General features: G+C 37.6%; 1 protein-coding gene across 1 annotated transcript in view; it reads right to left on the reverse strand.

Moving 5' to 3' along the window:
- LOC107721541 (secreted frizzled-related protein 1-like) overlaps positions 1 to 7,919 on the reverse strand; it is a 12,241-nt gene extending 4,322 nt beyond the window's left edge. Inside the window, exons 1-2 of the mRNA XM_016529612.1 lie at positions 7,190 to 7,919; positions 4,315 to 4,395 (exon numbers count right to left, since the gene is read on the reverse strand). Coding sequence (XP_016385098.1) covers positions 4,315 to 4,395; positions 7,190 to 7,703 — 595 coding nt within the window. The 5' untranslated portion in view covers positions 7,704 to 7,919. The remainder of the gene's footprint in view (positions 1 to 4,314; positions 4,396 to 7,189) is intronic.
- Positions 7,920 to 14,814: the final 6,895 nt, after the last annotated feature.

Below are 14,814 nucleotides of genomic sequence, written 5' to 3' on the forward strand. Positions count from 1 at the left end.
CCCAAATGTTCACGCAAAGAAAGAAGGCGTAACTTTTATTCTCGCTGTAGTATTGTTGTTGCCGCCGCCGCCATGTCGTGAAGGCGCTGTGTGTTTCGTTGTGAAACTACTTTGTTTGGTCTTCCAAAAGAGGACGATATCGCTTCGTCATGCCTGGAGCTGATCTGTGCTGGTCGCTGAGGAAATACATCAACTAGGATCGCCGGATAGGGTTTCACCATGGACGAAGCGGAGTCCAGCCCGGGGTCGTCACATGTGGTTGCCGCAAGCCCGCCGGATGCTCCTTCGTCGAATCCGCCAGCCGCGCCATTCTCAAGCCCACCGGCCTCCGCTCACTCTAGCCCTCCGGCCGTTTCTCACTCTAGCCCCCAGCCTCTGCTCACTCTAGGCCGACGCTCACTCTTCACTTTTTACGCAACGCGTAAAAAGACAGTATAAGTCATTATAATCCGTAATTATGTCCCCACTGGATGCAACAAATGCCTTGTTTATAATGGGTTTTCATGTTTGTTTTTGAATCGTCGCTCCGGCCTGACAGGGCATCACAGTATGGTAAGGGGCATAAAAAATTTTTTTTAAAAATCGACGCGTTTCAGAAAGGCGGGGCATAGAGGAGAAACAATATTGTACAGAATGTGAAAAATAATGTGTTTTTTGAACCTTAAACCGCATAAACACATTTCATTACACCAAAAACACAAAATAATGTTCTTTTTAGCAACATCATATGACCCCTTTAATCTGCCTGCTCTGTCAGTAAACTCTCTTTAACCTGTTAATCTTTTCATTTCCTTAACCTTCACACGAGTCAACTCCATGGTGGTCCTGCCATAATATAACTTCAATGGCTGTTACTTTCTCACACTGCCTCGCAGGTGATTTTTTTCTCCTTCTGGGTTAATGATGGAGAAATACAAAGAACATAACATCTTATCAACTTCAACGGTCTAACATCAGTGACCCACCAGTGAACTTCAGAAGAATTTGGTCCAATTAGCAGGCCGATCCTGAAGACCCGTGGAAATGAGCAGACATCGGTATTGAGATTTACTGCTAATTATGCTTTAACAACCTGATCAGTCTCCATTGGCTGTCAGTGAGCAGACCACAGTGAAACTAAATCCTCATCATATCCTCTTGAACCTTGACTTATAAATATCCTCTGCAGCCTGGAGCATGAAAATATAATGCTTGATCATTGCCAAGGAATGTTAAAGTCCCCCATGAGGACCCCTTTTAAGCATGAGAGCAGCTCTTCACACTGTTATACTGTAATTCAAAGAGTTACATGATGAAATGTGTTTTAGTCCGCAAGCCATAACCTCATATCTCACACCTCCTTACTTCTAATGACTCTTGCAGAAATAAGCCTGTCTTCCCAGTATTATTAGTGCACATGGAAGGGATTACAGCTTGATCTGAAGTCTATAAAGGAGCTTAGTGTTTGATGAAATAAAAAAAATGGTCTGAAGGTTAAAGAATTATCAAGTCAGGCTAGAAAGAGTCTTGCCTACCTCCCACATCCACTTTATCTTAGTTCAAATCCCGCTTTAACTCCACTGTGAACTCCTTTTGCACCTTGTGTTTGTGAATGTAATCCTTACAAATGCAGGGACATGGGTACAGTTGAATACCTTCAGATGTGGCTTTACAGCTAATATGTGTAAAACCACACTTTCCGAACAATAACAATGGGAAAGCTATAATAGGTTTGGTTTCTCTTGTTCTCTGTGATCCAGTGTCTCGAAAAGGTCAAGCCAAAATAAAGCGCCATATAAATCAAGCCATTGGAGATGACTTTCTAATGTCTCTCAAAGTGACAAGTCAATATCAGTGTTGACTAGCATACCACTCTGCAAAGTCTACACAGATGTGAGGATAGTAAGCAAATATTGTGCGCAATGACCGCACATAATTGCTGCATTCATACAACATACTACAAAAACACAAAGCAGCCACCATTTCCAAGCACAGTCGGTAGATCAGATTCTAAACACAAACCCGAGCAGATAATGTTTCAATCTCAGATGGTCCAAATAAGTAATTCATGCTTGAAAGCTTTGGTAAATATTTGATAAATAAGATATAAACAAAGAGAGCATATCTCAGAAATCGTGTGGTCACAATCAGTGTTCTTTCCAAAACGAAATGAATCATTTTGATAAAAAACAGTGAAAGTATTCACATTCCATCTGTGATAACCATTGCTTTAAAAAACCTTTTAACCTTCGTCCCTGATCTTTGACCTGGCTTCCTCTGTCATTTTGGAGACATGTCCAGAAGTAATGATGCCATAAACTCAGTAGGGAGAGTTTGGGGTGAAACAATTCACAAACATGTGAGCTCCAGTTAAAATGGAGCTACTCCATACAGTTTTACTACAGGAAAGCTGAGCATGCATCACTGACCACAGGATTGACAGCCAACTAAAGTGTGCTAATGCAGTACTGTTTTGTCGGAAAGAAGAGATAGAATGGCAATAAACTGTATCTATACTTTGTCTTCTGTTTCCATATTCTTCAAATATCTGGTATTCACAAATCTTTAGGATTTTCTGAGTATCCAGAGCTGTTGTATAGAATATGTATAGAATGTATAGATGCTTGATGGAGAGACTAACCCATACATTTACTTCCTCACTTCAAGCAAGATTTCACAGCGTGAACCCTGCCTTCCCTCACTGTCTGTCTTTGGCAGTATCCTGGATAACAAACGTAGTACTGAGGTCACAGAGAGAGAGTGTCAGTGGGGTCGGTTTACATAAAGCTGACCAGAGAAAGACGGCAGCTTTCCAGAGATAGCTTACCCATTTCAAACACTGAATGAAACTTTATGGTTTTGTCAGAGGCTAACCAAAACCAGCTTTTGTTTTCCTCTTCAGAGGAAAGCAGGAAGTCACTCTCGCACTGCTCTCCTTTTGTTGAGGTAACTCCTGCTGTGATTGGCCTTAATGGCTGCAGTTATAGGCTCATTTAACAGTCATTGTTGTTAACCATCCTCAAAAATAAATGTTCAGTCATACTGAAAATCTAATAACAAGAAATTAAACACATCTTTTGTAACAGTATGGAAAAAAGGCCACCAATGTACCAATGTCATTCAATCAATATATCATTCAAAAGTTGTGTTGGTAAGATATTTTTAATGTTTTTAAAAGAAGTCTCATATGCTCACTAAGGCAAGCATTTATTTGATCAGTAACACAGTAACAACAGTAATATTGTGAAATATTATAACAATTTTAAATAACCATTTTCCATTTTAATATATTTTAAAATGTAATTTATTTAAGTTTAATTTAAAAGAACAGCATTTTTTTAAATACAAATATTTTGTATGATTAATTCATTTACAAATGCATCCTTGTTGAATAAAAGTATTAAATTCTTTTTTTTTTTAATCTTACGGTCCTTATAATATATATATCCAGTTAACTCCAGTGGCCAAAGAGTAAACTCTTGACAGTCTCTGCCCAGAGGTCAACCCCTGGGCTGTCGTCACATCCAGACAGGAGAGCAAACATCCCAATTTAGAGCTGTTAGTAACAGCCAAATAAAGACTGTACAGCCTCTGTGAATTACCTCAATTCATTAGTTAAACAGTCGTGGCCTCTCAAAGGGTAATCCAAACTATGCAGCTGCTGCTGTTTTAATGTTTAAAACCATTGCATTGTTCCATTAAAAGTGGATTTGGCAGTCAAGACAGTTAAATATGTGCAAAATAACAAAATTGTGATCCAGTGATTCTAAAAGTGCTTGAATCTGTCCCAAAAGCAGTGTTAATGGCCATGAAATAAAATATCATTCTGGCACTCGACATTTATGGCTAAAGAAAGCCATGACTCAACGTGATGACTTAACACTGATGAAAGGTGGTCCTCATCTTTAAACTAAACTAAACTAAACTAAACTGAAAGATTTAATATACCAGTAAGCAGCAAGTCATTATAAAAAAAGTAATTGCTATGGTTTCCGCTCCTAAAAGAATAAAGTTTTCCCTCATTATTATAACACAAGACCATGAGAACCAAATTTAAGATGAGCAGGAACATTAAACTACAGGCATCTGTATGAGGCTGCTGGGGAAGCTGAAGGAATAGGTGAATACTTTTGGTTCAAGACTGTGTGGTTTTGGCTGTTCTTTCAAACTAATATATATCAGTCTTGGCTCTCTTGTATGCCTACTCCATTTCCAGAATACAGAAGATGAGAGAGAACGATGGGCTGCAGTCCTGACATGTTCAGAGTGTGAGCGCAAAACAGCATGGATGTGTGTTTTTTCTGTGTGTAGGCATGTGTGATGTTATGTTCTTACCAAATTCACTGGCGCACATGTGCTCCAGAATCACATCCGTTTTCATTTCATTGTCACAAGGAGGACAAACTGGGGAGTATCCTAAAACAGAGGAAATGCTGTCAGTGAAATGTCAGAGAAATTCACCATTGGTATCAAAATCCAGAGTAATTGTGACCAAATGTTTTTTTTTCTTTGTCTACTTTGGTGTTTTTAGTCCCAAATTGTTGTTGTGTGCGACTCTTTGGAAAGTCTGCATTTGGCTTTTAACAGTGGGGATCCAATCACAGTGAAGTTTTCTTTCAAAAGGAGGAGAATTCAAACTTGTTCAACTTCCTCTAATTATCTACCCGTCAGGTAAGCTATGGGAATTTCTCCTGGCTTTCTTCTGATTTTTGAAAGGGCCTGCAATACATCCTGTGCTTTGAATTGTTAGTATACTTTTTTTTTTTTTGCGCTGCTCTTCTCATAGCACTAAAAGATTTGAATCAAACCTTTTTAGATAGACATAAAAATGTTTGCTTGTTTCGTTCTTTGCCTGGCTGTCACGTGGTAATTTGAAGTAAACCAATATGATCTGTGCTATTTACATTTGTATATAATCTATTGTTACAAGTTATACAGGTTAGAAAAAGGAGGCACAGGACAACACCCCAATAATGGGCTGACTGTAATTAGGACAACTATTGTTCTCCAGATACCTCCCTATAGTCATGGAAACAGAGAAATTAAGCCTCGAATGTAAATTCTCTTAGTACCTTTTAAGATTTTGAATGAAATTCTATTGAAATTCAAGCAAATTATCATTATAATCTGTATTTCAACAGGATCAGACTCCCCGTCTGTCTTTATTTACGCTATTTGACAAGACTTTGATTTAATTTTTGGTGACTAATTGTTTTTTCATTTGCATCTATTTAACAGATTACTGTGGAAATTGCACTCAGGTGAAAAGAGCTTGTAAAGACAGCTGCTGGCAAGGAATTCCAAAGATAAACATTTTTATGTCACAACTTTTCTGCGTAATGTAAATTATCACCCACTTGCAAGCTACCAGTGGGTCAAAACCACTGTGCAAAAACTATTATTTTAAAGCATTTTAGGCTGATGGCATCAGCAGCAGTAAACTTAAACTGCCCCGCGGAAGATAAAACAGAGTTCGAAAAATTCAGTGGCTCTTGTTGAGTGTTACTTTCTCCACAGGCATTATTGCCATGGAATCACAAAAAACAGCGGACAAATGGTTAGGGCTTAACCCCTTGTAGAGAGTAGGAAGAGAGGAAATCCTTTCTTCTCTTTAACCCGACACTGCTTGAAGCTTACAGTGGGTCGATATGTGAGGGAGGGTCTAATGTATCTGTGGCTTTGGGTTCATTCGACCATGATGCTGATAGCATGTGATAACAGCTGACAGGATCTCTATGGGGTGCTTATTAATTTAACTTCTCTCTCTGGTATTCCAACTTCCAAGCCACCATGCTAGTGAGCTCTCACTCAGGACTGTGTGTCACTAACAGCAGGCTAGGGCAGATGGCTGAAGTCACAAAACTATCTTCTTTCAGTGTGTTACATCGTTCTGGCACACAGTCTGTTCATTCTAAAACACCATTGTAACTTTTGAAATGGAAATTCCCTTGTAATTTATGAGCCATCTACATAAGCTAGTTGTACTTTCCCGTGTCTGGGACATACAACTATAGGGCTTGAGTGTTTCCATAGGGAGCTGGTGCCAGATGCCCTGACATACCTGGTAAAATAGTCCACATGACTACAAGATGATATACTCTAACCTATACTAACCTACCTAATTTGCTTTAAATTACAGGGGAGGTTTTTAATGGGAGTCTCTAAGAGTGTGGAGATGTATTTATTTATTTTCTAACTGTCGAAAATTAAAATTTTCTGCTTTGGTGCCACCAGTAAATAAAAGCAGCTGTTCAAATCTCTCCCTTTGTCTGAGCTAAAGTACTATCCTCCTGCATTACCTTATGAAAAAAATGTGTTAACAGGCACAGCAGGGAAGCCTGGCAAAGTTTTTGCTGGTGTCGTATTGAAATAGCATTACATTTACAGAAATAACTCATAAATACAGTAATAAGTCATTTTATGCTGCCTGCCTACAGTGTCATTTTTACAAAGAGAAACTGCACTAAAGAAAATTATCTATTCCAAAAATTAGGTGCCGCAGGTGTGAAATAACACCAAATAAATAGATATGTAATAGTCTGTTGTTGGCACACATCCCAACGTTGTCCTGGAACTCAACTAACACCCTGAAATCAATTGCTACCAGCTGTTAAACAAGCAAAAACTCAGCTCTTCATCTCTCATGCTTTACCTAGAAGCCACATCCCCTGCGTCCTCTACAGATGTTATTGTAAGGAACACGTTACCTATAGAAATGTTCCCAAAACTGAATCACTTGTCAAATCAGATAAAACCATGAGGTATTTAAGAGCCTGAGAGGCAACAAAAGGTGTGATAAGTCTATATGAAAACCCCCAAATGGACACCGGTCCCTGAAATAACATTGCAACTGCCTTTAAAAAGTTCAAGTGTTACTTCTCACACACAGCAAAAGGTGAAAGGCTGTAACATAGGTAAAATAATACTAAATGTATACACTGAAGCAGTCAGTATAACCTTACATGTTTATCAGGATAAAAAGTGCCATCACTGAAATATACAGATAGAAAATAAATCAGTATTGGCAAAACAATTACAACTTTTTTCACCCACATTTTCTTTACATGTCAAAATTCACATCTAGGTATATTCATTTGACATATTTTTGATTAGCCACACATATATATCTTCATGTTTTAGTGAAATCACACCTGATAAAAAATGAATAAGGCCAAACTTAAACTTTTCATGTTAAGCCATTTGGACTTACCAGTGGGCTTGGAGGCCTCTGTGGCATTGGGCGCACTGATGCACACATCATCTTGCGGAAACTTCTCGCAGGTGAGCATCTCAGGCCAGGGAAACCCAAATGCTTCCATGATGGGTGTGCAGCCATCACGCACATTTTCACAGAGCCAGCGGCATGGGTAAATGGGCCTCTCCAGACACACAGGGGCAAAAAGGGAGCACAGGAACACCTGAGTGCCCGGGTGGCAGTTCTTGTGCACCAGGGGCACCCAGCTCCCAGCCTGCTGCTTGACCTCAGCCATAGTCTCGTGCTCCAGTAAGTTGGGCAGCAGCATCTGGTTGTAGCCCACACTGTGACAGAGCTTCAGGTCATCTGGGATGTCCACACACTGCGGAGGCTTGTCATAGATACGGCCGCCATTGTAAAACTCTGCCTTCCAGGTATCATACACATACTCAGATGTTTGGCCCAGTGAGACCATTGGCATTATTAAAATGATGATCCTCCAAAGGAACAAAGATGCCAAGGACTTCATTGTGAGCACCTGGTCAGGATCCCCAGTCAATGCAGCCCCTAAAGCGGTGAGCCTTGAGTGAAAAGAAGTCCTCTTTGTCGAGAAAATAAGGAGGGAGAGCCAAATACCTCTGAAGTGAAAGTATTGAAGCTGTAGAAACTCCAGCTCTGAAGCCCCGTATAGCTTGTTGCTGACTCACACAGCTGAGTTGCTTGAAATGCGCTGCGCTCGAGACCAGGGGAGACTGAGACCGCCTCGGCAACCAATAGGAAACTTTCTGCACCTTTTGCTTCTCATGTGTCAATCAAAGTATTCAGTGGCCCAATGAATGAGCCAATATCCCCGCCCGCGTGCGTTTCTCCCATTCTCCTTTTATGGAAACAGATCCTTAATAACTTCATTTCGATAACATTATTCGAGGCATTGAAATGTATGAGGAGTTACTCGCTTAAGGCTCGTGATAATGACATTTACAATAATCTGAAAAGCCGACAAGAGTAGCCTACCTGAGGAAAACATGCACGTATTACCACGGAACTCTGTGGTTTGCCGTGCATTTTTAATTCCATGCAATGCGGTTTCCTCAATATGTGCGGAATAACCTATGCTAGCTGTAATAGGCTAGCCTACTGATTTTCTTGATAAACCGGCATATATGTCATTTCTGTTCACATAGCGAGCGTTTAAAGGTGTATTCATAAGGCTTTATTTGCTCTGTTCGTGGTCTCATTTGTATTTCAACGAGCTAAATGAAGTTGAAATGTGAGGTGTGAAATCGCCCGACGCATGTTAACTCTGCGCAGTTGTTTTGCTAATCACATTGGTGAGATAATGAAGTCTGAAGATAGTTCAGAACTCATTACTACCAACTCCCGTTGTCAAGACATTTTAAAGCAATACGGTCATTATAATGTGCTCTACATAGCACCGTTTTAACTTGCACTAAGATTGTAGAAAAATGTGACAATGCAGAATAGCGCAAAATGTTTTCTCAACTTTTGTGTTCCTCTGTGTAGAAAATTAAGCTTAGGAGGCTGATCAGGACAGATGCCATGGTGTGTACATTATTAAACACATTCAGTCAAGGTTATCTTTCCGTTCTCAGTTTAATTGTAAAAGATTATTAAATCGTCACAAAGAGGGTGACCGTCCTGGCAAGTTTTTTTTTTTACAACAATTAATAGGCTATACATACAATTTTATACATAACACCGTTTTAATCCTATAAAGCATAGACTACTACATCATATTTGATAAGCCTCTACATAACTCTCTTCATACTTTTTTCTTCTAAAAATGTACACCTTAAGGTTGTGGCAGGTGTGTTTTTGTTGTGAAATCTTTCATATTTTTTTATAAAGTAAATGCAAAAATAACTTGTATTGTTTAGTAGCTAATATTTCACGATTATTCAGGATTATCAAGATTAAAAATATTTCAACATTTAGGCTACTGGACTAAAGCAACTTAATCACTTTATTGCAATGCAATATGTTCTGAACTATTAAACAATTAAAACTACAGAGCATTGATCATAAACTAAGTATTTAAATAATCTTACTAAGATATATTACTGGGAGATATAGAGTGACAACTGATATTTATATGCATTTTATGTAAGTAGACATATTAAGTTTGGGCTTCTGAATAAAACTGATTTTTTCCCCCCTCCTGAAGTGTGAGCTCCATATTCTCACTATCATACTAGATGGGCCATAAAAGCCTGATACAAATATTATACAAAACAAACTGTTTTGTCATAACTTGCCAGTAGCCAGCATCATTATAACAATTACTGTAATTAAATTAATTTCAAATAGTGACACTTGATTTTCTAAGTTTGATGATCTAATATATTTGATCAAATACCTACTGTACCGTTAACCTACTGTAGAGAACAACCATAGGATTTTAGACATAATTTCATGCATTTCCACAAAAACACACTTATGCATAATGTCTTATAGCATGAAAGACTATATGTTTCTATGAATTTGGTTAAACATATGTCAGCTGAGACTGCACTTCATCTGTGCTAAACTAAACAACAAGACATGGTCTACATGAAGGTGAACATATCTGAAAGATATGGGGCTAAAAAAAGCAAAAGTGTCAGGAAAAGGGAGTGCTGGCTTAACGGAAGGAACAACGTGAAGCCCACAACAGCCTTCAAATGAAGCATTTTTCAGCCAGCACCTTTCAAGATCATTTCTTGGCCGGTGGGTTGGCTGGCCTGGGAGTTTAGGGAGTCTCTTAAGCTGAATAAATGAATGCCTTTTCTGTTTGTATAGCCTCTGGTATAGAGGGAAAAGGGCTTGATCAAGCTAATATCACACTGAGAGATGCCTGCATGAATGCTAATTGAATGGCTGTGAGTGGAAAATTGACCCAACAGTAGGCCTCTTAACATAACATTTAAACTAACAAAGCAAAACTGTGATAGTTGTATTGAGTGCCCATTGGACCCTATGCAAAGTGGTTTCCTCAGCCACAATAGAGATCATTATCAGTAAAATGCGCATGCGGGTACACTAAAGGTCTAATCTAATAGTAACTGCAGCACCTGAACACAGCAACTTTCCTGATTTAAAGGAGAATAGTTGGCTAAATGCAGGAATGTGATGATGCATAATGGGAGGTCTTTGTCTTACGTTTGCAGAGTTCCACACCCATGAGTGAAAACTAAGAAATCTTAATTAAGTTACTAAGCAAATCGCATCAGGACTAATTAAACCTGTGTTGCATGAATTCCAAAGTAGCTTCTATATTCAGTTAAACTGAAAATACGCATGCCATTTCATTTACTCAGAACGTATCCCACTTTAATATAATTGAAGACTAAGGCCTCATTTAAAATAATGTTGTCCTGGCAGCTCCTGGGGAATTCACAAGACTGTATAACGCATTTCCACATTTTACACCAACCTGTGAGTGCTTGTCTGCATGTGTTGCAAAGCCAATGACAAACATTTACAGATAACTTGAACTTTCATGTTGGGATGAGGAAACAGAGAGAGAGAGAGCGAGAGAGAGAGAGAAAGAGAGAGAGAGAGAGAGAGAAGGAAATAGTCATTCCCTTTCTTACACTCCTGTTGATTTAGGCTAAGAGATTCACTTTTTAAATGTCACATGCCAAGTTATAAAACATGTTCACACTCCATAATCACTCAGGAGGGAGAAAGCAGTCAGCTTTACCATAGAGAAACTGATTCTGGTTTATTGCTTGTCTCTCAAGACTCAGCTAGGCTTGAATTGGTTGCTTAATTTGTGTCTTTGTTAAGGCTTGTCCAATGAGTTGAAGTGAGTGTCATCCTTCTGCCTTTTGGGGGTTGGCTGCTCTGTAAATCTTTAATTTTATGGTTTAAACTAGGCTCAAATTACAAATTAATGATAGCCAACTCCTTCTATGTCACATTGATTGCCAAGGTGGATCATAGCAACCATTCTGTTTATAAACAAACAACTACTTTATGTGGGAGCAATGTGGGAGTAAGAAAAAGTATCTGCATAGTGAAAAGGAAATTATGACAGTTGAACGTTCATGCTCATAAAACCCTTAAACGTGAAGCCAGATGAATCCTATGAAGAGGTCTCAGGACCCTCAAGCTGACTGGGGTGATGTATTTTAAGTTGATCTTAGCAGGAGACAATATTTAAAATATTCATCTTTAATTGGGCATAGCAATTGAATCCTTTTTCTGTAGACCACCATAACGTCTCCAGGGCTTTTCAGGATAAAGAGACAATATATCCACCACACTGCACCGCAGGCCTTCAGAAAGTTTGCCAAAAAGTAAAAGATGGACTCTCAGACATTCACAATGTTCTGTCCAGCCACCAGCAAGGATGACAGATTGATCTGCACTGAGGAGAAAAGAGGAAAAAGTGAGGAGCAGTAAAACAAACATGCTGTTAATTTTCTTTCACAGCTCAAAGCCAAGGAAAGCAGAGAAAATCCCATTGCCTCTGAAAGTCCATTTAGGAGCCTGTCCTGTGACGGTAGTAACATCGCAACTGATGTTACCAACCCCACTTTTTTTTTATATATAACATAGCAATGATATCACCATCTAACCTCACAGACATGATTACCATTTTCCCATTTTTATGTCTGTTTATAATCACAAAACAATGACAGCATGCATTAAACCACTTATAACTTTTTACAAATACAAGCCAAATGGAGTATAACTGCATTTTATCTTATAAGTCACTTGCAAGCCTTACCATCCATTTATTATGATTTTGAATATTTATTTGTAAAACAGCGGTTTTCAGAAAATGGGTTGTATATTGTCATAATAGGGCCACAGACAACAGTAATTAAACAATGCAAATAATAAAATTCAACTAACCAGTCAGGATAGCTAGGTTTATAAATAAATGAGTTAGAAGAGTTTTGAGTTATTAGCCTACATCTCTCAATCACAGGAGGCACTCATATCAAATCAGTTTTATGTTCCAAAGAGGAACACCGCAAAATGAGTCTTTACCAAATCCATGTCAGAACATATTAACAAATATGGGGAATGCGTTTGTTACTGGGAGGGAATGCTGGAGCTCAGAGACATTTTGACATACATCTGTTTATAATTACAGGAATCTCATGCCACCAAAGAACACACTTTTTCCTCCTCTCTATTTTACCACTGAAACATATTTTCATCTGTAAATCATATTCAGTTGGTTTGCTGTTTTATTTCCTTCTTTAATATACTGTAAGTGTTTTCAATATTCCCAAGGGATTTTTTGTTTAATTTAATTTTAATGGGACAATCTTTCAAAATAGTATATGTGGTTATTTATATAAAAAAATAGTCCTCCACAATTAGTTTGTCTTTTTTAAATTTCTTTCAGAAATCTGTTTCTGATCCATTACATACAGTGCTGTTGGCTATAAAAAAAAAAATGTAAATAATCATTATGATCCATAAATTAAACGGCATAATTATAAGGCTTGCAAATCAAAAACACAATAGCTTTTTCACCCATGGCTCTGACCTCCAGCACAAAGAAGGACTAAAGTAGAATGAAATAAGGTCAGCTGATGCATGACATTCACCAGACATAGAAACATGTGTTGTGGTGGCTCTGTGACTTCATGCATGGGCAGAGACATTTGTCCAGCTCTGCAGCCTCAGGCCTCTCCTCTTTCTTTTGCACGCTACTCAGTTTGAGGCAAAACAGGGCTCTTGGGACACCCTGTTTAACATTAGCACATATAAACCATCACATAAACAACATTTCAAAGCAATGTTAGTTTAAATGAGTGCCAGACATATCAGCTGTCATTTCAGTGCATTTAATTGTGATTAACTGTTTGCCTTCCACTGCTAACTACAAGCGTTCAGTAGCGTTTATTTTGTAATCAGTTGAGATCTGCTGTGAAATTTGTGCCTTTAATTAAAGAAATTATAACCCTTAATAACCCTCAAATTTAGTGGCTGCTGATTATTGCAGATAAGGCTATTTGTGTGGCATGTACACAGCAGTTCTTCGTTGTCCAATGAACTGAACAGAATGTAACTGGCATTGTGTTCTTTACAACAAAGAGTTAAGCCATTGGCACTGAGAGAAACACCTAACTGGTGACCATTTGATAACAAAATGAGAATCTGTCCAGTTCTATGCATTTCTTTCTTTCTTTTTTCACAGAGCAGCCTTAATGTGGTCTCATCAGGAACTCATTGCATTTTAACGAGGAAGGCATGGTGTGTTGCATTTAGTTATTCCAACCACTGAATAATCTGTCCTTCCAGAACCTCCACATTTTACCCACAAGTCTTTCTCCCGTTTACTGCAGCATGGCTTTGTGTTTTGGCATATGTGCAATAGTTGTTGTTATATATATATATATATATATATATATATATATTACAATATGTTATATCTATATCCCAATTAACAAGAAACAAACTTACAAACAAGTTACAAACAAGTAATAGTAACATTATTTGAATGCTCTTTCAGTGTTATCAGGCTTGATAAACATTCACCCAATGTTATCATAAAAACATTATTCATGCTTCGTTATTGTAAAGTTCTTTACTACAGGTCAGTTAAGTAACTCCATGACTTAGGTTAAAGAGAATTAAATTAATAATTAAAATATATTTAAAAGTCATAAGACACTTTAATTATTCAGTCAGAGTGAAACACTCTAAACAGAAATTCAGGGGACCTATTACCAAACTAAAATAAATGCAAATTAAGAATTCAAATTTATTGATTTAAGTAAACTTTTTAAGTTGCAAATATTATTTTCTTCTGCTGACATGATTATGTTAAAAAAACCTACATCAACTTAATATTGTGTGTAATTTAAATGGTCATTCCTGCATTAATTGAGGTTTAATAATAATAATAATAAATAATAATAATAATAATAATAATAATAATAATAATAAAGCTGTAGTAAGTATAGTAATTGTAATAAGTAAGCATGAAATTGTCTTGATAACGTGGCCAGCGAACTTTCCATTTCCCAGTATGCTTTGCATAGGACTGGATAAAGAGAATAAATGTTGAAATAATCAAATCCTCAATGCAGTTTGTTGGTTTCATTATAAGAGGTCCTAAAAATATGGATGCAAACTGTATATATATATATATGTAAATATAAATAATAATAATATGAGCCAATAGATTTAAAGGCTAGTTAACATGTTTGTTTTAAGAATGTTTTCCTACCATTTCCATACAGGTTGTAAAAACATTATTTTCAAAAGTGAATGATTAAATATCAAGTTCGATATATATTCAATTATATATCCATTTATCTTTAAAGAATATTTTCCCGGTTACACGAATGTTCAGGAAAACATTAGCATAAACACTCTTAGAACATAAAATTGTTAGCTGGGTAAGGAGATGCAGTGTCTAATGTGCAAACCAAAAGCCATAGAGAATTTAAAGTGTGGATCAAATTTGAAATATATATAAGAAAATTAGTGATTCATTCATATCTGTTTCTGATTTCTGACTAACATGCATGGTATACCAGTGTGGACATATGATTAATGATAGGCCAAGGTGCTGCTAAGATTGAAGTAGAGGCCAGGAAGAGGGAGGTCACCTGCCTGGTGGCAAAGTTCCCAGAGAAAACAGCGTTCAGTTCCTTGCTTAAGGATAC

The sequence above is a fragment of the Sinocyclocheilus rhinocerous genome, unplaced genomic scaffold, assembly GCF_001515625.1.
Source record: "Sinocyclocheilus rhinocerous isolate Xijiao unplaced genomic scaffold, SAMN03320098_v1.1 scaffold1626, whole genome shotgun sequence".
Taxonomy (NCBI): domain Eukaryota; kingdom Metazoa; phylum Chordata; class Actinopteri; order Cypriniformes; family Cyprinidae; genus Sinocyclocheilus; species Sinocyclocheilus rhinocerous.